At 39.0% G+C, this 25,307-nt stretch overlaps 1 protein-coding gene across 10 annotated transcripts in view; it reads right to left on the bottom strand.

The window, feature by feature from the left end:
• The window catches only part of LOC129749889 (neurogenic protein mastermind), a 467,345-nt gene that overhangs the window by 6,632 nt on the left and 435,406 nt on the right, over positions 1-25,307 (bottom strand). For 4 of the 10 annotated variants that reach the window (XM_055744999.1, XM_055745000.1, XM_055745001.1 and 1 more), the window contains exons 12-17: positions 25,098-25,289; positions 19,862-20,118; positions 19,518-19,800; positions 18,985-19,143; positions 9,454-10,011; positions 8,951-9,123 (exon numbers count right to left, since the gene is read on the bottom strand). In XM_055744999.1, coding sequence (XP_055600974.1) covers positions 8,951-9,123; positions 9,454-10,011; positions 18,985-19,143; positions 19,518-19,800; positions 19,862-20,118; positions 25,098-25,289 — 1,622 coding nt within the window. The remainder of the gene's footprint in view (positions 1-8,950; positions 9,124-9,453; positions 10,012-18,984; positions 19,144-19,517; positions 19,801-19,861; positions 20,119-25,097; positions 25,290-25,307) is intronic. The other 6 variants (XM_055745004.1, XM_055745005.1, XM_055745006.1 and 3 more) reach the window with 6 other exon arrangements.

Genomic DNA, 25,307 nt, shown 5'->3' with positions numbered 1-25,307 from the left:
GTGCCATTCATGGCACAATAATGGCAACTGTTTGATAAGCAGTGACCAAAAACTACAGCTTAAAGAAGCTTAAAAGCGTGAAAAAAAACTGGACATGCACCAAGTTTTTATGAAGTAATTAATTTTAATGATTCATTAAAAATTATTGATAGTTTGGTCTAAATGTTAGAACCATTCAGGGACAGTTTTGGAGAAAAAAAATATGCTTGGTTAGATAGAAGAGCAAATATACACCCCGCGAAAAATACGACAACAAATTGGCAAATATGTAAAGAGTTCATTTTTGTATCAGTTGAAATATCTCAATAAATAGTAGAATAATTTTAACTAAATATATATTGAACTATAGATATGAGACAGCATGCTTCCGAAAATCAATCATTTTCACTGAGCCATGCTTGACTACATTCAGAGCCAAAAAATCAAAGCAGTCAAATTTTCCTTCTTCAACCAAATCATACAAACAATCATGCATGACAACAATCATGCATTTGAAACACTTTTGCGATACATGATGAGGTAAAAAAGGACGCAGACTATCAGCAACGAACGTCTCGATGCTGATTTTCTTCCCCTAACGACTTTCAACCTTTAGGATCATAACTGATATGTATCAGTTCTGAGCGATCTATGTAGGCTATCAGATGATTTTTTATTTTTCGTTTTGCCTAGAAGGACAAAATCATGACTAGGTAACCGCAGTGAACTGTCCACCATGTGCTACAGCTTTTTTGAACATGTGGTCCTGGTATTTATTCAGATTTTTCCTTTTGAAACATTAATGATCGTCTATCAATAACGAGCATTATCAACAATGATGCGAGGATAGACTAAGGTTGCCAGAATTTTTTCCACTCCCATCCGGGCCTAGCAATTCCGGGCATTTTTTCAAAAAAAAACCTGGCAAGATCCGGGCATGGATTTCAATTTTTCAAATCTAAAATCCGGGCAAAATTTAGGTGTTATTATATATAAAAGCAAAGAAAAAATCCAAAAAAATGCAATTAATATTTTATTAATGTAATTGCCGACTTCCAAAAACTTTTTGGAACACTTAACTATTTAAAGGCTTATACAAGTTAATCAGCGAAATTATTTGAAACAACCGTTGAAAATTTCCATACCGTTAATCGATTTAGCTGAAACTTACTCAAAAACTTTGACTTTTTTTTGGTTACTTTGTGAAAATTGTGAAAAAATCCAGGCAATATCCGGACTTTTTTCACGATATCCGGGCAACCGGGCCGGACCGGACTCTCTCGAAATTTTGCATCAAATATCCGGGCAAACCCGGATAAAACCGGGCAATCTGGCAAGCTTAGGATAGACGTTCGGGAATGATTGAGGGAGCGACGTTCAAAATGTATCACCAAGTATGTCTATCACCGTCGATTAGCCACGTGACGAATAGCAACGGTAGCCTCCGGTGGGGCATGACATATCTTCTTGTATCAAGTTAGTGTTGATTTTCGACATATATTCAATACTTTTACCCCGTGCGTATCACAGCACTCGGAGGTAGCATCATTCTAGCTAGAAACCATTCCTGATTGCTTTTCTTGAGCGATTTTCCGACCACTGTGAGACAGCCTTAATATGTTTCAAAACTAAAGAAAAAAATAAGTTGAAATGGGTTAAAATTATAAGCAAAAAAAATACCCAAAATCTAGTTTTTCAGCCCATGTAGTTAAGCAATTTTTGAAAAAAAAACTATTAAAAAAATTTAATCCCACGATAATTTTTTCCGTGTCCAATTTTTTTTTAAAAGATAATCCTGAACTTAGTGAATTTTTCAGCAAAAAAAATCTGGCTTTTAGATGGTTCAAAAGGTCGCATAGTTCTCGCAGTTTTTTTTTCTGTGTATTATACAGAACGGAGTTGATGATGTCAGACTTTCTTAACATTGGGTCGCCTGAAGGAGATTTGTGTTCTAAGAATTGATCCTTAAGGGCATCTGTATTCGTGGTCTATTCTTGGGTCTAGTTTATACAAGAATTGAACCAAAGAAATTAGATCCGATCCAATGAAAAAACTGGCTATATCAAGGTGGACTTTTTCTATTTTAACTATATTACTCTTTTAAAGCATTAAAAATTGTAGGAAAAAAACAGTAGGTTGTAGTGAGAAGTATTTAACAAACAAGTGTGCCTAAATAGCGGCTGGGGAAAAGTTGAAAAAAGTTAGTCCAGGAATGAATTAACGCGAACAAACAAAACTTGAATACAAGAAAAAGAATAACTGAATTGTTCGCATATTTGCGCATCAATCGCTGTCGTAAATATAGTGAAATTTAGAAAAAAGACTTATTTAGTTCAAGGATGGTCCAGAATAGGTCCAGAGGGTGGTCCAAAATACCGACCAGAGTAATGATCGAAGAAACGAGTTTTTAGGCATAAATCTGGCTACGTTGCAACAAACAATGATATGTTTCGATAGAAAAAGCCTCGATCTTCGTAATGAAGCAGTCAAAAATTGTAACATGTACTTTTTTATTTCAGAAAATAGCATAGCCACTTCCCAAAGCGGTCAAAAATAGGTCCGTTACCCTACTAGTCGCTGGTCAAAATTGAATGAAATTTACTGGAAACTACCAGCCTTGTATTATGCTTTTCTAACGTGTGAGTATACGAGACAAATCCGTGCTTTTTTTCATCTAAAAACCTGCGAAATCCGAGCATAAGGTTTCAAAATTGTCGACCAAAAATCTGGGCAATAACCGGACAAATTTGATCAAAATCCAGGAATTACTCAACGAAAATCAAGAAAAATAACTTGAAATAAAAACCTTTTGGAATTACATCTATATATATAAAACAGGGAGAGAGACAGACCATACAGAAATGTGCGAACACGCAAAACTCTTCACTGGATCATCCGATTTGCATGCGATTTTTTTTTGTTGTGTTCGTCTTCACGCTGAACGGAACACAACGGAGAGATAATTTCCAAAATGTTTTTGTGGAAATTGAAAATTAATTTTTAGTTTTTATTCGTATCAAATAAAAGTCATGGCACCCAATTTCCATTTTTTTCATTCGAATCACCCAGAGTAGGAAGGCGCCAAAAGCAATCAAGGCTTACTGATGTTCATCCATCTCTCTATAGGAAGTTTTTGCGCCCATATTCTATGCAAGTGTACTTTTCACGTGGCATCAGTAAAATGGATACTTGGATGTAATTCTTCACCTTCCGTATGGGGTGAAAAAATGAATAATCAAAAATGAATCAAAGAATGAAAGAATATAAGCCGTAAATATCATGAAAATTTCGAAAAAGATACAACGGCTCACCGACAGGACTTGAACCTGCAATCTCCGCTTCGGTGAGCCGTTGTATCTTTTTCGAAATTTTCATGATATTTACGGCTTATATTCTTTCATTCTTTGATAGTTCATGTTTCTCTAATTTCTTTCATCACATATGAAAATGTGATCATTTTCAGGTACAAAGATGTACCAAGCGATTTCATAACATCAGTATTGATTTCAACAGAGCAACACCTCCCTGTGTAACTGGTCTGCTCGGAACCTTGAGCGGCACTGATTGCTTCTTCATCTGACCGTAAGTTGCGGCAAACCCGAAGCAATCGACCATGTGCTCGCTCGGCTAAAATCCCGAGTCGATGGGTGGGGTTAGAGAAACAAGAGAGATCAATAGAAGGAAAGATCACATGCGGGATATACATGGTGTTTCGATAGAGGGTCCAGCAGTTGATCGGCAGAGCTCGATTGCTCGCGTTCGCCGGTTCCATCACGTTCACCGTGGTGGAATTGGCTAACGCGCCGTTGTACCGAAGCGGAGATTGCAGGTTCAAGTCCTGTCGGTGAGCCGTTGTATCTTTTTCGAAATTTTCATGATATTTACGGCTTATATTCTTTCATTCTTTGATAGTTCATGTTTCTCTAATTTCTTTCATCACATATGAAAATGTTTAATTTGCGTACTAAAACGAAATTTTTGAGCAACTTTTAACATAATAATCATGCACGGTTTCTGGATGCTTAAAATACGATTCAAAATTTCTGATGTGTTTCGAAGAAAAAAAAATATTAAAGTGCTTTTCGTTTCAATTTTTTTTTTGAGTAGTTTCTGAATTTAGCCCAAATTTGCTTGGTATTGCCCGGATATTGTTAGGTTTTTAGATAGAATAAATTTGCCTGACCAGGATACGCGCGGGTAAAATTCTGATCTCTTTTATTTACTCCGTTGTTTGTTTTGTTTATTTTCCGGTTAAATGAAAAACTGTCATATTATTCAAGAAAAATAATATTCTACGTATGACTGTAGAAGTTTTGACATATCCAAACAACTGAACAGATAACAATGAAACATTCCATTACAGAATCTTCTGTTCATGTTTATGGTATAACATCAAGATAACGTCTAATTTTTAATTAATAGAATAAGACGACCATAAATTGACTTACTTGGTTTTTGTAAACGTCAAGAATGTAATAAGTTAGTTCGAGAATAGAATGATATTAACTTTGTAATACTATGTGAATTTCATCAGAAAACCGAGGAAATGTTAGATACTATCCACTTCTTCTTTTCATACTAAGGTGCTAAAAAACTAAACAAAATTAAGGACATAAATAGGGTTGACTTTGTAAAAATAAAATTCATAATTTGATCCAACACTCAGTATCAGAAATCAAGAACAGATAATTGGTTTAATAACATCTTCAAATACAAGAAGCTTGGAAAATAAAAATTTTAGTTTCGACAAAAATATGATTCAAGATCCAAAACAGAGATAATGAAAACTGAATTAGATTGACAAAGACTTTTTTGAATTTCATTTCTGATTTTGAATTCAAGATCTCAAAGTAAAAAAAGATTTCAAAACCGATTGATTTGAATTGCTGTGAATAAAAATTCCATGTACATACACATATATTGAATGTTCTAATTTTCTTTGTTCAGTGCTTAAGCATCCATTTCTCGATAAATATGATAAAGTTAAAGTCGATATAAAGAAGATGATTTTAAAAACTAAGAGGAGATTATCTAATACAGAGAACATATCAAATGCATGATAGATAACGAAAAACTGAATGGTATATGAAAATTTGTTGATTTTTATATATTTGCAGCATAAAAAAAATCGCGAAATTTCACTCCATGAAAAGTGTTGTGCCATTTCTACAAATTTAGTACCTATACGATAAAGAAAATTTCAAACATGGTTTTGGCGAAAAAGGAAAGACAGTTGATCAAAACTGCTTAAAATGACGACACATTTCAACAAAACACTTTTTGGCACTTCTTGGGGTTAATAGAAATTGAACATATCGGTGTCAAGGATCCTCTGTAAATGAAAAAAAAATGGAAAACAGAAGAAAATAGATTTTTAACTTTATCCCAGAAGATATTCGCTTTCCAGTTTTGTTGGAAGTCAATATTCTTCGAAAATTTTTGCCCCTGGAGGTAGGCACTACCATAATATGACAGAAGTATTACGAAAATAGTCAAAAAACTGTGTCGATTTACTCCGTTTGAAGGTAACAATCCAGTTTCATGAGCGTGAACAATTATTTTCCTATTTTCTGCTTATTTACGTGTTCATTATTTTTGCGAAATTCAAGGGCTTAACGAAGTTTGCCGGGTCAGCTAGTATTTTTATAAAACTCGTTTTGGACGCATAAAAAATTACACCACCATTTGTTTTCTTTTTAGTTGACTTGGCAAAAAAGTGAATGAATGTGGGCAAAATCAGGACATTTATCAATAAAATCCGGGCAACCGGGCAGGACCGAATTTATTGAAATTTTGTTTAAAATATCCCTACAAACCCCAACCCGAATAACACCGGGCAATTCGGCAATCTTATTTAGTTTATGGCCTAAAAACATTATCTAAGTGTATCTGATTGAGTTCATGCAATTTTAAACACTTTAACACGTTCGTCACCCACTCCAAAATAAGTTATAAAGACGCTGTAACGCTGTAAGAAATAATCTAGTTGACCAATTCTTTTCAAACTTTCGGGCAAAAAATCTTAAACTAATTGTGATCATTTGGTATTTTACTTTATTTTTGCCGTACAATCGTACATTAGGCCCAACTCTACTCAAAAGATTTTGAACAACATCTAAAAGCAGCTCTTCTAGGTATGTATGTATGTATATTGATTATCCACCATGGGTGCACGGATTCACCGCAGTTTCTGTCTAAGTGTTCACGTGCATTCTTTAGATTTTTTTAAGTTCGACAAATCTCCAATGCAACGCGTACACCATACCCGGAACCCAATGGCTTTGTATGAACTGTTAAGAAGTGAACGTAAATACAATGACCTGAACCCCGTCTTGCCGGTGAGCCTGTTTCGAAAAATTCTTTCGAGAAAAGTTCTTTTTTTCTTTGATATTTCATGTTTCTCTATTATTTATTTATTTACATAGTATTCCGTCTTACGACATAACTTGACGAACATAATTCCTAAAATTCACTCGGTCCATGGCAACCGTTCTCCAATTTCTCGGGCATCCCACGTTCGCCAGATCACGCTCCACTTGGTCTAACCACCTCGCTCGTTGCGCCCCTGCTCGTCTTGTTCCTACCGGATTCGTGGCGAACACCTGTTTTGCAGGACAGTCATCCGGCATTCTCGCAACATGTCCCGCCCAGCGTATCCGGCCAGCCTTCACCACCTTCTGGATACTGGGTTCGCCGTAGAGTCGCGCGAGCTCGTGGTTCATCCTTCGCCTCCACATTCCGTTCTCCTGTACGCCGCCAAAGATGGTTCTTAACACTCGTCGCTCGAATACTCCGAGTGTACGCAGGTCCTCCTCGAGCAATATCCATGTCTCGTGCCCGTAGAGAACAACCGGTGTAATAAGCGTCATATACAGGTTACACTTCGTGCGAGGGCTAAGTCTTCTCGACCGCAGTTGCTTGTGGAGTCCATAGTAGGCACGACTTCCGCTGATAATTCGCCTCCGGATCTCACGGCTGGTGTCATTGTCTGCGGTCACCAGTGAGCCGAGATAGACAAAGTCTTCGACTATCGACTATCGACTATCATGTTTCTCTAATACTTCCCATCAACTTTGAAAATGTGATCATTTTACATGTACAAAGATGTACCAATACGAATTCAATTCAAAAATATTAGATTTGATTTGCCACTTTTTCATTTTTTTTCCTCTCATTGACCGCTTTGAAATCCCCCTGAGTGTATGCTTCACAGTTGCACAGTATTTTTAATGGATCTTAGTTTTGTTACATGTGAAATTTACTTTATTGGCATTTTATCACTTCAGGACATCCTTCGAATAGTGGAACGACAGAAAATAGGTAAAAATGGTTTAGAAGTCCACCCCGTAGCTTAGTATGAACTTTAAACTGACAAATGAATGCAAATCCAGTTTCAAAGAGCTTTATGGACAATCTGGTATTTATCATAAATTTTCCAATAACACTAAAAATTTACTAACTTGATAACAACAGAGTAAGTATTAAGACGGTTCCAAACTGGTACTATTGATGAAACTCGGTCCTGTAGTTTTGCAGATGGAGCCAAAACTGTAAAAAGATTTTTTTGCAAATTTTATTTTTTATCCAGAAGATAGCTAAAATCACTTTTAAATACTATTCATACGTTCATAATGCTGTAAAAATTATATTTAGGTATTATTGTACCATTGACATGACAAAATATGATTAAATATGTAAAAAACATTGTAAATAATTTTCGTCATGAATTTGTATGGAGTTTCTCCGTAGCTTCCTGATCGTAGTACAGAGATTTCATGATGAGACATTTTTCTTTTCAACATTACATCTGTAATGTAGACCTAACTATTTCTTGAACAAGACGATGATTTAAAGGTTATATATTTTTCATGGTGCTTGATATTATGATCTTGAAAAGAGTCCATTTCTGATAGTGCACATTTGATCACAGAACTTTGCGCAGAGATAGCGCAGATTGCCATAGAAAGTAACAACTTGGTCTCATACAGAGTGACAATAAAGCTCCCGTACTATTTTAAAAGGCTTTCAAAACTAAGAATTAATTGCTATAACCAATTGCCTAAAAATGTACAGCAAAACAAATGATTTCTATCACTTTCTGATTTTCTGTTATAGGTTTCACGGTATAGGCCCCCTTGGTGTTTGTTGAGCATAAGTTCATGGTCAATACTGCTAACAACAAAGATAGTGGTCCTTTCTAACGTATTGGAGCAGATGGAGCACTTTGGTTCCAAAGTATTCACAGTATCGACCATGCCTATCTGTTTAAATTAGTTTTTGGTCTTTTGGGTTAAGAATTATGAGTCGCCAAATTCACAGACATTTACCCAATGGAACGCTCGGTGGTCCATCTTAAAGGAAAAACTCTCAGGCTAACGTGGATGCTCAAAAAATGACCCTGATATATGTCTGGGACGATATTGCTGAGGTCGTTGGAGACGATTTTGGGAAAATTCTTGTACTTTTTGTTTTATGATGATTCCAAGGTTCCATATTACATTACTAGTTGATTAGTTTATTCGACTCGATTGAATACTGGGCAGTGTTTAGAAGTTTTAAACATTTTCACAAAGTTAGGGAATTTCATACAAAACCCTGCATTCTTGATTGAAATAATGTATTTTTCTTTCTTTTATATTGCAGGGTACGTCACCTTCATCCATCTTGACCAAGGGAAAAAAATGTGCATGTTTTAACTTATACCAAAATAGTTCATTTTAATGTATGTAGCTCTAAGATGCTAAGACAAAAACGAAAACTGCTACAAACTAACATGAAGTGTACAATCACAGGTGATTCCTTTGTTGATGAAAATGGAAAATTTTCGTGAATTTGTCTACTAATACAAGAGTGAATTGAATCTACAACTATAACTGTGATAGGTTGGTTTAAAAAAAAATCAAACAGGTAGATACACGGCTAGGCCAATGATATTGCTCTGCCCTAGAGAAGAAGAACCTCGCACTCTTACCCTTTTGAGAGGGTTGACATTATCGTCGATTCCCGCTCCCGATGACCAATTGCTACTACTAGAAGCAGCAGCAGCAGTACTAGTACTAGTAGTAGCGGCAGCGGCAGAAGAAGATGAACAAGTAGAGGAAGCTACGGAAGGTAATTTACTATCTAAGGTAGTGGCGCCAATTTCTGTTGCAGATTGTCGAATTGTTTGATTTCGTCATTATTTGAGTTGATATTTGCCAATTATAGGGAGAAAGTTGATCCAGAGGTGGTGGAGAGTAAAGAGAAATAGAGAGGAGTAGAAATAGAGACACCGTGTTAAGATTGTTACAAGAATGTGGGGTAGGTTTTGGTTATTGAAAATGGTTAGGGTAGTGCCGTAATAGAGAGGATTAGTAAAAGTGAGTACACGGTTAGATTTACCCCATAAGCAGTAAGTGGTGGGTTAAAGCGATATTAGATTAGAGACATAAGGTCAGTGAGATATTGCGGGGCCGAGAACAAACGGACACTAACCTTTCGGCGCGAGGTGAAAATTGAATAGCATTGACGAATCCATGTCTGGTGGGGTGTTGAGTAACGATGACGTACCTGCTAGCTGATGTGATGGCTGCATGACGTCCCTTGGATTTCCTCCAGCACCACCACCACCTCCCGGACCACTTCCGCCACCACCGATTCCACTACTAACTAGATTCCCTGTGATACCCTGTGGGCCTCCACCGCCGCCACCGCCCATTCCCGGGCTTAGAAGCGAGGCGTTGCTTCCCGGGCCCATGAGCATTCCTCCAGAACCACCATTTGCAACACCACCAGCAGTACCGGGTGACATACCGATCGGACTCTGCGGTGTTCGCAGGCCACCCGATCCGCCAACACCGCCACTGGCCGCATTCTGGGCTCTGCCACTGACCACGGCCCTCAGCTCTTGTCGAACCATTTCTGACGAATGCAGCCCTCCACTACCACCACTACTCATTAGACTACCACCACCAACTCCTCCTCCACCACTAACACCACCACCTGGTCCGTTACCGGATTGACCACCGGTGTTATTGGTGCCGTTGAGACCACCTGTAAGGACAAAACGATCGCCAGATGGAGTTCAGTCTTTTTTCTCTCTCTCACACACACACTTGATTGAAATGGACAGGATCGGAGACAGTTTGATGTATTGTGAGGTGACAAGAGGGCGAATCGTTTACAATGAATGCAATATGAGGTTGAGATTGTCGAGCTTCTGCAAGGAGGACGACGATGCATGAACTTGGCTTAGTAGCAAGCAGAAGAAATAGTTTCGACATGCGAAAAAGCGATGCGCATAAACAAAGATGTATCGATATTATGACAAAAAATATTTTAGGAATATGTTTAGAAACAATACTTTATTTCTAGTGATCTTTGATTTTACTTTTCCAGAGTGCCCTGGGAATTCCGATTGTGCACCCTATTAACTGTGTAAAAAGTATTGTGAATTATCGCTGATTGACTGTGTTAGGGATATTACTTCTCCAGAATATATGGTCGGCCAGACCAGACAGAACTGAACGTCAATTAAAAAAAAGAGTTATCTATAGCAGCTCCCTATCCTATGATACTCAGAACATTTTTTCTATTTTTTATGATTTTATTAAAAAAAAAAACAATGTGGCAATGGCAAAAAGCGTTGCGCCAAAGTGAACTGAGAGCCACCTGAGAGGCAATGATGAAAAATATGTTCTGATTAAGTGCGAATCTTATGTGTGTTGTTTTGTTTTTTAATTCTAAACAGTTCATCGGCTTGTCAAGAACTAATATATGATAAATTAAATGATAAAAAAACTTTCACGTGCCTAATAACTTCATGTTGCGGATTGTTACAATTGTTAAAATCTCGTTCATCCAGACTGAACCGAATTCCTTGAATTTAGTTTTCCAATTTACTTAAGGGGGGGGTAGGGTCTAACACTTTAAAAAAATCGATTTTTTTATTTTTTTATTTTCTTATTGTAAAACATTTCAAGAATGTTGTGTCAAATTTTCAAGTCAATTGAAGCAAAACTGTAGAAGTTATAGGCCTTTATCTTCTCCTATCTAATACTGCAAGAAAGCAAGAGCAGAAACTTCAAACGCGTTTTTCTCGAAAGCACATTTTTAAAGTCCGTGAACATCGCCATTTGAAAACGTCTTATCCGATTCTTTTCAAATTTGGAACATATTTTCTACATATAAAATACCAGACCCCAACGTTTTTCTTTTTTGTTTTTTTTACTTTGGGAAGATTTTATAGGTGAAAAATGGCGGATTTTTTCGTGAAAAATCGTAGTTTTTACTTCAATCAGCCACAAAAATTTCATAAAATTTTTTTTAAGTTAAATAAAAACGTTGGGGTCCAGAAAAACATCTATTAAAAATATTTTGCTCTGATTTTTTGACTTCAGATGATTCTGTGCTGAGATACAGTGTCCACCGCAAATCCTGTTTTCTAAAAGGCATCCTCGAAAGTGCTCCGTCACCAGCTCATTTTTCAATATTTTTCTACGAAAAAATTACTAAATGTTCTTTTAACAATGCTTTGTATTATGCAAACAATTTTAATACATTTGTTTGAACGATAGCTCTAGAAAAAAATCGTGAAAATGGTGTTTTTTTATACCCGTTAGACCCTACCCCCCCCTTAAGGGAATGTTAGGATTTTTAACAGTTTACGATATAAAAGATGTTTTATTTTTGCATACTGTCGTTCAAAACTCAACCGGTAAGTTACAATCAAACGTATTCCGCATTTTAAAAGTGCAAAATTTGTATGACTCGGCTGGCTAGTAAAATTCAGTTGTCGTGTTTAATTATAAATCGAAAAGTATAACCTCGACGGCCGAAGACGTCCAAATGTGATGGTAAAATGACCGAATGAGATATCTTATGAAATGGCATCAATTGGTAGGGCTGCGAACTTTTCTTGAAATCAAGTTTATGGCGTTCAGTTCAGTCTGGTCGAATCCCGACCATATGTAAGTTCCATAAGTTCCAAGGAGTTTTTTTAAATACTGTTTTTTTTTTTTTTTTAAAACGAATACAAACACATACAGGATCTCAATGAAACTTGATGTTTCCTCGAAGAGATTCCCTTTTCTTAATTCTAAGCGTACATCTTTCGAGGATATGCTGGAGGCTGGAGGCTGGCGGCAACTGTTATAAAAACAGGAACAAAATTTTAAGTTCCTTTGAAAATATTCACCCTAAAATATGCTTATACGTTGGCCATTTAGGAGCCTAAATACATTTCGTATTTCAGATTGAATATCGGATTGTTTATAGTCTCCTTTTTTAGTACAGCCAGGTTCTTTTACTCTAAAATAATTAGTAATTCAAAATGTAGTATGTACAATTCAAAATTTTAGTGTCAGTAGTTTGATTTAAGCTTTTTGAAAAAAACCCTACTTGGCAACAAAAAAAAAAACATTTTTTGAACTTATTTTGCTTTCCTAAAGCGTTTTCGAAGTCAGGACGACGAAGTGGAGTTTAGCGAGAATATTCCATTGTATTTTAAAAAGTTGAATAGATTTTATGGTTCTTGAAAAATTTCTCTACTTGCGACGATATGCCTGAAAACACTATCCTGTCAGAAAATATTTCATGTCATAAATTCAATAAAAATACCTTATCTTTCAATAAAAACCAATAGGTGTATGAAAACTTTTGAAGGGCGAGCAATAAATCTATATATTGTAGCATTACTGAAAATTTAATAATATTAGACGAGTGCTTGGATTTTTTCCCTTTGATTAAAAATTTCCTTCATAGTTTTATAAGCGCTCCTCTAAACAAATCAAATTTCAATTTTATTTTAATTAGGTGAATCTGACTTTGATTCTTATACTAATGCGGAATCGATTCTTTTCTCGATCCTAAGTTTTATCATAATCCAGCACCAGATTTTACTTCGGAAGTCGGACTTAGAACTTCCGACAAAAAGCCGCCATCCGTGGCCAATAGAATAGCGTTCAAGTTTTCTAAGCCAGAGATCATGAGATCGTATCTTGGCCCCGGCATGCCTAGGAGCCTTTCTGCTGGTGGTTTTAGCATTAGTGAGCTGCTAGCCATCATTTCCTTGAATGGTGTCATGGTACCAGCATGGAAAATACAGGTAGGCCATTGCGCTTAACCTCACTAAAAAGCTAAAATAGTTATGAAAATTTGGCAGTTTGATATAGAATGGCATTTGAAAATATTACAGGGTGTGCAATAAGTTCGAATACACATTAAAACCACGATAATTTTGAATTTATTCGTCAGAATTTATAAATTTTTTATCGAATTGATAGCCAATGTAAAACTGCTCAAGCACACCAATTATTGTGGAAATTTTTTACCTTAAACCATTATAACGAGCCTCAGACAATTCTGAAGTCTATCGAATGCGGCACGCTCTTCTGTTATCAAATTTAGTTTCCTATACTAACGAAAATTATTTTGGATGAAGACAAAATTATTTCTAGCATTTGTTTATTCCTGACAACCTGTATGATTCGAAGAATAAATGCAAAAAAGTAAGATTGAGGGGGCTGGGAATCTTTTGTTTTAAGATTAAATATGCAAAAAACACATTTTTTCTGCGTGAAACAGTCTGTAAAAATTTACACTACATGCAAATGGATTCAATAGCACAAAAAATACCCATGTAAAAATTGACACTACATGCAAAAGGATTCAATAGCACAAAAAATACCCTTTAAACTTTTTACAAAGTTACACTAGCATATTTTTGATGTTTATCTTCTTTATATGATGTTGAATAACTCTATCCACCATCATTTTGACAAGCTTTTAGATGAAATTCAGTTGACACGCAACTGTTTTTTCGACATTCAGTACCAAAAACGAAGAAATAAGGTTTTGAATGAGACTAGTATAGTAATTCTGTACTCGTTTATTGTTCACAACATCAATGATTACGAGAATTAAGCCAAAAAGGTTACAGTTGATGAATTGTGAGCCATTCATTTTGTTTAAAAAATCAGTTAAATTTTCCTGCACTAATACTTGTGGTGTTAGAAGGCACCACATAAATGAAAACTTTAGGAAAATGGACTTTTCGGCACCACCGATAGTTGGTCTGATAGTATTACAAAATCACTCTAAAAAAATATTGGATGTATGTGCTACGCACTTACCACAACAAGAAGATCAAAAGTGTATTCGAACTTATTGAACACCCTGTAATTTCTCTGATGTTAGTCATTGGATTCATTCGAAAAGTGCTTCCGATTGAAGATTGATTCTTCGGGCTCATAATAATTTTCATCGTCGTTCCTTTTTGTTTAAAGCATGTAATGTAATATTTTCTTCACTTATGTAAAAGAATTAATAAATGATCTAACAGACTTCATATTTTCGTGATGACAAGACATTTTGTTTGATTTTTTGTTCGAATTGCACAAAAAAAGTTCACACAAATCAAAAATATCTTCAAATATCGCTTGAGCTTTCTTTGCGTTGTATGAAACAAAATGTAAACAAAAAGTTTTATTACAAAAAAAATAAATAAATTAATAACTGACATAAACTAGACGCAACTTTTTTTCCATTCAGAATATTTGTAGTCTGGACAACATATTCTATATGTAAGATGCAAATTTTAAAGTTGTTTTGATAACTTTTGCAGCAGTTTTCTGTGAATTCTTAAGATGTTTTCAGAACCAGATTGTCGGAAGTCCATATTTTGCAGCCAGTTCACCAGTGACGTTTCTAAAAATTTCATTTAAATAGACAATATTGATAATTGGTTTTTATATCGACCCAGATCCTACTCCTGAGCCTCATCTGGACCAAGATCAAGATTTTGTCTTCGATTTTGATCTCTTATTAGGAACCTTATTGCAGACTCCAATCCTGAGCCTAATCCTGGGATTAACCAAGCAACCAAAAGTCACATATTTACTTGAACGAAGGCATAGAAAGTTACATATTGGCTGACAAAGAGAATCATCTGCCCAATTCCCTTTAGTGAACTTTATGTTCTTATAAATGAACTCGAAAGTTGAAGAAGTGATTAATATGTACGTTGTATGTGACTTGTTTTGCCCAATTCCCATGAGTGAACCATATGTACTCATTAACGAACTTGAAAGTTGCAAAAAAGATCTATACGTACGTTATACGGGACTTAAGTCACATAAAGGGCACAAAAGTGCTCAAAACGGGATTTGGTAAGTCACATAAAGGGCACAAAAGTGCTCGAAACGGGATTTGGTAAGTCACAAAAAGTGCATTGATGTGCTTGCAAAATCCAATCTCCACTTCGAATTTTAGTTTCAGTTAGAACAACATCTAGGCGTGGTCTTGAGGTAGCGTGTTCGATTCTCACCACGAAGGTCGGGGTTCGATCCCCAAGCCGGGCAAGTTTTTTTCAATCAGTAATTTAGTAATTGAGTGACCATTCTGATGCGATATATGTAGGAAATGTAGGAAATTGAAGCAATTGAGCAATTTGTCGAGTTTGGAATCCGGCGCGTGGCATTATTGCGGCACCAGTACAAAACACAGTAAATAATCAAGAGAAGGTGATATGAACCGAAGCCAAGGGTTCAGTTGAGATAGAGAGAGATTTTTTGCCCATTTTGGAAGCTGAATGAAGAGGCCGCTGGAAGCTGAATAGAAGGTCATTAAGACTTATTTTGGAAATTGAAAGTGCAAGTGAAATGAACTTAAATTTTGAGCTGCATAACACGTTCTTCATATCAATGATGGGGCTGAGTAAGCGTTTTTGTACCTGTTTTATGGGACTTTTGGTTGCTTGGGTATACTCCATTTTTCCGAAAACGTTTGCCCAGAATGAAAAATTCTCAGACTGCCAATCACCAGAAAACCACTTTCCCAGATTTTTTTTTCCAAGAATAACACATTTGTCAGAAAATGTTTCACCAGAATGAACCATTTGCCTGAAAATTTTTCACCAGAATGAACCTTTTCCCAGAATTTTTTTTTCACCAAAATTAACCATTTTCCAGAAAATTTGTCGTCTGAATAACCATTTCCCAGAAAATTGAATATATTATTCCAAACTGGAATTTGAAATAAAAATCTAGATTTTGTGGCATTCTAGGGAAAAATTTCTGGGAAATGGTCCATTCTGGGAAAAAAAATTCTGGGGAATGGTTCATTCTAGGATTTGATTCCCGATATTTGTCATTCTGGGGAAAAATCATTCTAGGTATCAATCCTGATTGTTAAACTTGAACCTGTCCCTGAAACCGGATCTTGGTCAAGGCTCTGGATCCGAATTCCGGATTTTTAAGACTTTCATCTTAGATACTAGAACTTGCTCCCGATCCTCGTCCTAGTTTCTGTTCTAGATCCTAATATCAGATCCTCATTCTGGATTTTCAATATGATTCGGACCCAAATGCTGTTTTTTGATACTGCTAGTTTAATTTTGCTACTGAGCTTTGTTTTTAAATATTCTGATTGCAAATTCCAATCAAGATCATAAACATGGAGTTTTATTCGTAATCTTGATCCAATGCCTGATCTTTAAAGTCGATATTATGATCTTGATCTTGAGCCCGAATCTTCTTTTTGATTTTTACTATGATTTTTTTATCCTGGTCTCGAATACTGATCCAAAACGTGCTTTAGATTGATTCAGAATCTATACTAGCTAGATCTGGCTAGCCAGATTTTAACCGGATTTGTTCGTATACTTATATGATACAAAGATTCGGAACGGTCCGGCCCGGTCCCGTTGCCTGAATTTCGTTAAAAAGCCAGGATTGTTCATTTAATTTAAAAAATCATAGAAAAAACTTAAATTGAGTTACTGTAATTATTTATTTGTACGTCCTAAAACGAGTTATTTTTAAAAAATTTAATCATTTTATCATTTACGGTTTTTTGAAGGCATAAAATACGATTTAAAGTCTGGTGCTGTTTTTCGATGTAAAAAACCATTTCAAGTGTGTTTCTCCTTGATTTATGTTGAATGGTTCCCGGGTTTTAACCGAATTTGTACGGATATTACTCGGATATCGGATTGAAAATTTTGAGTTCAATTGCCCGGATTTGGCTAAATTTTAAGCTAAACAAACCGAATTTTATCAGTCCGGAAACGTGCAGTGCAATTTCTAGCAACTTGCTTTAGATTCTAACTCTGAATATTGAATCTAACCCAAAATCAGGTAATTTTCTTATACTTAGGTTGAAATTGAATCCTTATCATGATCTTGATTTCGGATCCTCAGCCTAAACTAGATCTCCAATCCTAAATTCTTATTTGAATACTGATTCCTGGAAACTAATCCTAGGTCCTGATGTTTATCCTGAATCCTGATCCTATACCTGACCAACATCCTGATCCTGAACCCTAATCATTAATCCTGGGTTCTAGATGACGATTCAGACCCGGAAACTGAACTTGATCTAGATCGTTGGCTTGCGATATAGCTCAGTGGGCAAGTCAGTTGCCTCCTCAGCCGATGTTCGAGCTCGAGCCCAAGAGTAAATATTAAACACAGTTGTACAGGGTAAGTTTTCAATAATTGACTGCCAACTGCAACGTTGATATAAAGTCGCGAATGCCAGAACTTGATGAATCAGTAATTAGTAGACAAAGAATCAGAGTGGATTCAGTTGATTGCTGAAAGTTAAGCCTAATCCACACAAGATATGTTTATAAATATTTTGATACGAACATCTTGATTGCTGAGGTCTCCATATTTGTCGGGAGACTTGAGACATGCATCACATCTAATCCTTAATGAAAAATTAAAAAATTCTTAGCAACTAAAATCGCAATTTCAAGTTGCCTAGGGTGGACCAGGCTTTACATGATACCGTAAGCGGTAAGGTCAAATAGGATGTTTTATAGTGCCAGAGTCTTGTGATGCACAATTTATTTGGCAATTTAAACTTTAACATCTATAGCTCTATTTTCCGCTGGTAATATTTGTGATATAATGTTGGCTGTTTCACACTTCTCATTTTAGTGATAAACAACCTCAAAACGAGCCTGTTTGCCAGTGGGGTGCCCGTTTTTGGTACTGAAACTAGGTTATTGTTCCTGTCTCACGGTACACGCCCAGCAAGGGTGAGTTGTTTGTGACATTTTCCACTCACCCTTGCTTGCGTGTACGGATAAGGATGAGATAAAATAACCTTCAAAAATTAGTTCAAAAATCGGACTGCAGACAGACGAGCATGGTCGTTTCTGAGGTTAATTTTCCGAAAGGTCAGAATTATGCCACCAAAACTATTAGCAAAAGGTAGAACTAAAGTATTACCGTTTGATTTAAATAGTTATGTCAATACTTTGTGTAACGTTTTGTGTAACGGGCATTTGTGCCATCATATCGATCAAATCGGGTCTGAAAGTAACAGCGAAATTTACAGGTTGCAGTTTGACAGCAGAAGAGCTCTAACGTATTCGGACTGTTATGATCGTCGTGAAGAAAACTGAAATAAGTGCAAGGTGACGATACCGATGGATGGTTTGGATCTACAATAGCTACTCATTGGCAGAGTAACAGATGCAGTCGTTGAGATATGTTCAAACGGTGGATCAGGTGTAATGCGACTGTAGCCTAAATAACTTGTATTCCAGTGACATTCACAGCACTACCGAAATCCCATAAAACCCTTACAAAGATGTGCATCCCCACCTTTAAAATCAGTATTTAAAAAAACAACTATGGTTTCGTTAGCAATGTAGGAACTAAATTGGACTCATGGGCGAACATGAAATCGTGCAGATGGTTGATCCCATAGAACATTGGAAAATGGAAACTTCTAAAACTTTCCAAAACAATGTGATTCAAAAAAAGAGGTGGAATGGTTAGAAACAGGTGCAAGTTCCTCAAGACAGGGGTTGAGGGCAGGTTTTTGGTGCATTGAGATCCATGTTGTTGGCGGTTTATTATATGTTGAATGTTTTATTTCGTTTCTAGATCGTGGTGGATGGATATATGGTAGTTGTTTAAGGGTGAACGACATTGAACAGTGAAATAAAGGTAAAAAGAGACAGCGAGAGGATTCCACGATTGTTGGATGTTGGTAGAGATCTGCTCTGCTTACCAGTTTGACTGCGATTGAAGAAATCGCCTGGTGAGCCTTGTTGTTGTTGTGACTGTTGTTGTTGCTGTTGCTGTTGTTGCTGCATTGCGACATTGTTGAACATGGTCATCCCATAGCCACCACTGCCATCTGGACCACCGTAAGAGGAACGGGGCGATCCTGTGTTCATGTGTGGATATGAAAATACGAAGGAAACATACCATGTTTAGAGATCAGATTGGATCAAAATCTGGATCGCTAATTCAGTTTCTGTTTTTTTTTTGTATGGAATATCCCTCAATTAATGAACAACTTTTAAATGGAGAAACAATGTTAAATTTTGAAAACGCACTCGAGGAAAGCCAATCGTTTGTTTTTTACGGGTGTTTGTGTCGTTCCCTCGGTTAATATAAGGTTCGGTAGCTTAACGAGCTAGCAAGATTTCATTCCTGGATGCATGTGATTCAAAAGCGCGCGCAACAAGCACGAAGCACTTGTGGTGGGGCCCGAAATGGGGCTAATAGATCTTTGCGGGAAGGTCGGACGAGACTTACCTGGTAGATGCTGGGTAGCCTGAGGCGGTACACTGCCTTGTCTCTGGAGCCTCATCTGTTGCTGCTGGGCTGCAAAGACCGGGTTGCCAAAGTTCGATGCGGGACCTGCGTTGGCAGCTTGCGAGGGGCTAGGTGGACCCGGAAAACCTCCCCCGTCCATGGGGCCACCCCCGAAGGATCCCTGTCGGGGCGTTCCCGGGGAGTTGATCGAGCGCTGTCGCTGCGGGGCCACGAATTGTCGGTTGACAGCAGCAGCCGCAGCCGGGCTGAATCCGGGAACCGTCTACATGGAAAATAATCATTTACAACTGTTCAACTTCAAACTAACATAAAATTCAACTCACCGATAGTTGGGCATTGAGCATGGGATTTTGCTGTTGTATCGAGAGGCGGGCGTTCTGACTTTGCTGCCACTGCTGTTGCTGTTGTTGAAGGTTGGGTTGGGGAACCTGTTGGCTGCCTCCCGGGAAGGGAGGCTGTCTAGGAGAAAGCTGTTGACTACCGGGGTTACCCTGAGGGAATCCGGCAAGAAGTTGTTGCTGCTGCTGTTGAGGTGACATTCGATGGCCGGCGTTGTTGTTGAAGGGATTTCCCTGAAAACCTGTAGGAGAGATGTAGAAGATGTAGTATATAGCCGAATTTGATTCGATTAAATCTAAAGATCTTTCAACGCCTGTATAAACACTGTACTAAACGCATTGGAAGGGTTACATCCGCAAGTCTAGCATGGAATTTCAACAGACTTTTTTCATCGATGCATTCTTGTTATAAAAAGAATGTTGGAGAATCATTGAGCAGTCAGTGGGGTATCGAACTCTGTTGGATGCTTTTCTCGCATGCTAACTGAGAAGGGGGCTCGTCTGATCCCTAGGTCAGGGACGGCGTGCAGCAAAAACCGAACGACACTCCTGGCAGGGACGGCTCAAACAACGTCGCCAGGGAAATCAAGAGCAAGTAGAAAGTTGCACCTCTCCGTAATTCAGAATGGAAACGTCCCTGCAAGCCCAGGCGATTGAGATAAACGCCCAAGAGATCAATACCTATCCCCCACCCCACCGTTTTATGACCGTCGGATGAGCCACTCGAAGCGGGTAGGATGACATCACACCGTCGGGATTCATCTGAGTCGCAAGCGTTTAAGACACGCACGTGTGCTGTGACAGGTACGAGTCTAGGATAAGCTGCGCTCGATTCGACCCACAGCGGGCAAAAACCCTAGGGTTGCAGCCCCAAAGTTGCAAGCCAAAGGAAGGAAGAAGACCGGACCACGGTCAGAGTAGAATGCCCTTTCGGCGGGAGCATTCCAGTAGTGTGCGTCCGATCCTAGCAGAAAAGCATACAAAGATAAGACTTTACTTTCTGCGAATGCCGATCTGTTAGGTACGTCGCGAATATCTGAGTAGAACGCGCTCCCTACGAGGGAAGTGGCGGGAATAAAACTTGACCTTCTTCGCAGTCGAACCAAGATCTCGAGTCGTTAGAGGAGAGGTCATTGGTCTCTTGCATTGGTCTCGAACAGAGGCGGAGCGCACGATAGTCGTTCAAACCAATCGAGCCTCGAGTTACGAGTAAAGGCCGGACCTCAATTCGTCAGAGGAGAGGTCCTTAGTCTTGAATCGTAACAAGAGGCAGGGTATATGTATATGCTGGAGTAGTACGTATAAACGAGTATTGCCATTGAGCGCTTTGCGCGAGTATGGTCTCCCATCACGGCTATAGCCTTGGTTGCAGGTCCGGATGGGAATCTATGGCCAGAGATTCCAGGTGGACTTTATGACGTAGAGGTACTTAGTATCATGAGTCGACCAATTGCACCCATGGACCCAGAGCATACTGGGGGGACGCGATGGCTCGCCGTGCCTTGGAATGCAATCCGTAAAAAGGATTTACCACCTGGGTGACAATCTGACTAACAAATAAAGAACACTCGTGAAACTTTTAGAAGCGACGTTTGTAGATGGGACGATGACTTAGCTGGCGGTCACTCCTCTGTTTCCTCAGCAAGGCGGAGTAAAATCTTACCAAAACGGCCATGGTTCGGGGAAGCTTCGTAAACCGTAATTGGGCTGGCCGCCCAGTCGGTGTGGGTGACGGATACCTACCCCAACTTTCCGATGGTCTGGCTCTAAACCTGAACCTCGTAAGGACACCAGGTCTTCCCTGGTCACTCAGAAAGGGATAATCTGAGCCCCATAAAAGCGACCACATCTACGCAGGGCGGACTCTTACATGAAATTGGGAGTAGATTTGTGGGAGATATGCATAGACCGAAAATACTGGGTCCGGCAAATGAACTGATACATAACTTCAACAGTAACTATTTCGTTGCACACGTGTTTTTGCTTTGTTCCTAGCTGCCAAACCGCAGAAGGACATACTTCGTGAGCTGTCCGATATAAGTGTGTGCAGAAGTTTTGTATACCGCACAGTTAAAAGATATATGGAGACCGGAAGTGCCAAAAAACGGTATGATGAGGGACGCCGACCTACTGTGGCGACACCTGCCATGGCGAAGATCGTCAAGATGCGCCTTAAGAGAAATCCTCGTAGTAATGCCACTAAATTGGCAGAGGATCTCAACATATCGGATCGAAGTCCCCATCGGGTCCTGAAAGATAAACTTCAGACCAAGCCCTACAAGATCCAAAAAGTTCAAGATCTTACGGTGAAGCAGAAACAAGAACGGGTTAAAAGAGCAAAAGCGCTGCAGAAGAGGGCCGCGGAAGGAAGGTTGAAGAATATCGTGTTTACCGACGAAAAACTCTTCACCATACAGCAGTTCGTGAATAAGCTGAACGACAGAGTTTGGACAGATCACGAAGCCATGCTGACGGCCACCCGGCGACAGAAACCAGCATCGGCGATGGTTTGGGCCGGAATAACCCGTGCTGGCCGAACTCCGCTGGTTTTTGTCCCTGAAGGAGTGAAGATCAACCAAAATTCATATCCGGAACTAGTTCTACGGAATGTCGTCGAACCGTGGGCACGTCGACATTTTGGTTCCAGGCATTGGGTTTTCCAACAGGACTCGGCGCCGGTTCACAAAGCGATGAAAACTCAACTTTGGATTGCGCAACAATTTCCAAGGTTCATTTGAACCCTATGGACTTTGCTGTTTGGAGTATGTTGGAGGCCGAAGTCTGCTCTAAGAAACATGAAGATGTAGAGGTCCTGAAGCGACATCTCGTGGCAGCCTGGGATAAAATACTACAAGAACACCTGCGGTCTTCATACAATGCGCTCCTCGACCATCTGCGGCCAGTGGTCAAACTCAAGGGCGAACAAGTCGAACTTTACCAGTGAATTTTGAAAAAGTAATTTGTTTTCAAGAGAAATTGAATGAATTTGAAATAAAAAGTTGTTGTTTTGATCAATTTATATGTTTATTTCAATGTAGCGCCTCAAGTGCCGGACCCTGAAGATGGTGGTCTGGTTAGAACTCCACCACGCTCTTGAGTGGATGGATGATAGAAGAAATAGCGCGCTTAAAAAGTGCCATGAGGAGGAAGTTACATGAATGGACTCGATATTGTAAAGCCCAGAGGAGTCGAATGATCAGCATGATCAGCATATGGCACGATCAAATTTGTCTCCGGATTTGAAAGAGCAGGTGCAAGATCTCAAAGAAATGCTTGATAAGGCAGATGATAAGTTCCAGCGTCTAGAAGAAACGTCAAGAGGCTGCTGAATGCGGAAATTGAGTCTATACACTACAAGAGGGCATTAAAAGAAAAAGGGACAATAATCGAGAAATTAACCATGTACTTCAAGTTAAAGAACCGTGTCAGAGAAACGATATGATCATCCTAAAGACGGAGAAAAAGTCATACGCAGTTGTACTGCGACAAATTGGGATACCCAACTAGCAGTAGGCGAAAATGTCCAGGAAGTTAGGCGGTATACAGGTAGTCTGATCATTGTGCTGCCCTTCAAAATACGCAACACTTACATAGGAAGTTTTGGGTAACTTAGCCAAAAAATCTGGTAACTGTAAAGGTTGGTTACCCCAATGTGACACAAGATGAAGAGCTGCGTAATGATGTCCTAGACTTCTTGTTCGAAAAACTATGCAGCTGGGTATCTTGATAGAATATAATATCTTTGGTAATGCGTTAGTATCGCTATTTAAATATTCCGTGATGCATTGTGCAAGAGCCACGACCGGCTTAGAGTCGGTGGTAATAAGCGCTGCCAATAAAGTGCCTCAAGTTGGAAGAGTTGAAGTAGGATGGTCAATGTGCCGGATTGTCTCCTAGTTACAATGAATCAGGAGCTACTCTACCGGCAGGGAGTATTCGAGTAGAGCCATTCCCTACGAGTGAAGAGTGACTCGACACCGGATGAATCATGACACCGGAAATCATCTGAACCGTTGCGTTAAGTTCCGAGCGTGTTCTATTACAGGCGCGAGTTTAGGATAAACTGCTCATGGCTAGCAAACAAAGGGCAGAAAAAATGCGAATCTCATGTCGTTGGTAGAGAGGTCGGGCCTTGAGTCGTGGAGATGCGAAGTCGTGTCTGAGGGAGTGGATTCGTCTTGTAGTATGCCGTGGAGAACACAAGGGTGAGGACCTCCACCATTAAAGAATAGTGTCAAATAGTTGAAGGTGAGAGGTGGGTGGGTCGAGAGTAGGAGGTATACGGCACAAAAAAGGTTCTGAAAAAAAGAAGAGCTTACAGCCTGTGATAACTGGCAAGGCATAACGTGCTAAGTGATCTTTACCAGAATCTAGGTGTAGGATACACATGAGAGAAGCAAAAGATGGAATGCCTAGAGTTGATGATGCTTAACCAACTGACGAAAGAAGCAAATGAGAAATTTAAAAAAACGGCTTGCTTCGATTTAAGGCGGAACGCGTGGACAAGTTGCCTATAAAAGGAATGGCACCTCAGCAAAATGACCATTCTAAATTCGGATGTTATAGTGAGAAGATCACATAACGGAGGCACGGAACGAAAGCACCCACTAGAAGACGGTAACAAGGCGAGGACAAACCCTCAGACCTCAAGTCTTATGAGAAGAGGTTGAGTATCATATTGAATCTCAAAGAGTTGAGAGAACACAGTTAGTGGAAAAGCTGTGGGTCTCCAGATATGAGGAAAGGCGAGCTGTTCTCGTCTTGTATTGGGTCAAGAGACGATGAGAAAGAGGGGTTTCAAGACAACAGGAGAGTGAATGAGGGTCTCAAGTCTCGAGGAGGCTTTTCAACGACATATCGATTTGTGACAAGAAGCCAAATGTGGTTCTCGAGTCACGAATAACGACCAGTGAGTCGCGAATCTTGCTAGTAATGGGAGAGAGCTATGCTGGTGTAGAACGAAAACGAGTAATGCTGGGAAGCGCTTTTGGCAAATATGATCTCATATCACAGGTACAGCCTTCGTTGCAGATAAGGCCTTTGATTGGAATCCGAATGGACGTCGAAGAAGAGGCAGACTCAGAAGCTTGTGACGATGGTGTGTGGCTGTTTACTGTCGCAACTCTACGTTAATTTTGCACTCGTTTCTCCTATTAAACCTCTTCATTTTTTGTTTAAAAGTCTTCATCTAGTGGTTTGAAAGATTGCCCTGAAAACTTACCTGCTTGCTGCGGACTAAGCTGAGTTCTCTGGTTCGGACTGAGCTGTTGCTGCATCAGTTGACTCGCAGCGGCAAAGCCTGGGCTCAGCTGCGCATCGGAAACGACGCTGTTCGCTCGCGTTAGGGAAACGTTCGGCGCCACCGTATTGTTCAGGAGCGACTCGATGTTCTGCATACCGGGAGAGAGGCCAACTGAAAAGAAAATACACT

The sequence above is a fragment of the Uranotaenia lowii genome, chromosome 2 (assembly GCF_029784155.1).
Source record: "Uranotaenia lowii strain MFRU-FL chromosome 2, ASM2978415v1, whole genome shotgun sequence".
NCBI classification, from domain to species: Eukaryota; Metazoa; Arthropoda; class Insecta; order Diptera; family Culicidae; genus Uranotaenia; species Uranotaenia lowii.
This window is presented reverse-complemented; position numbering and strand designations above follow the sequence as displayed.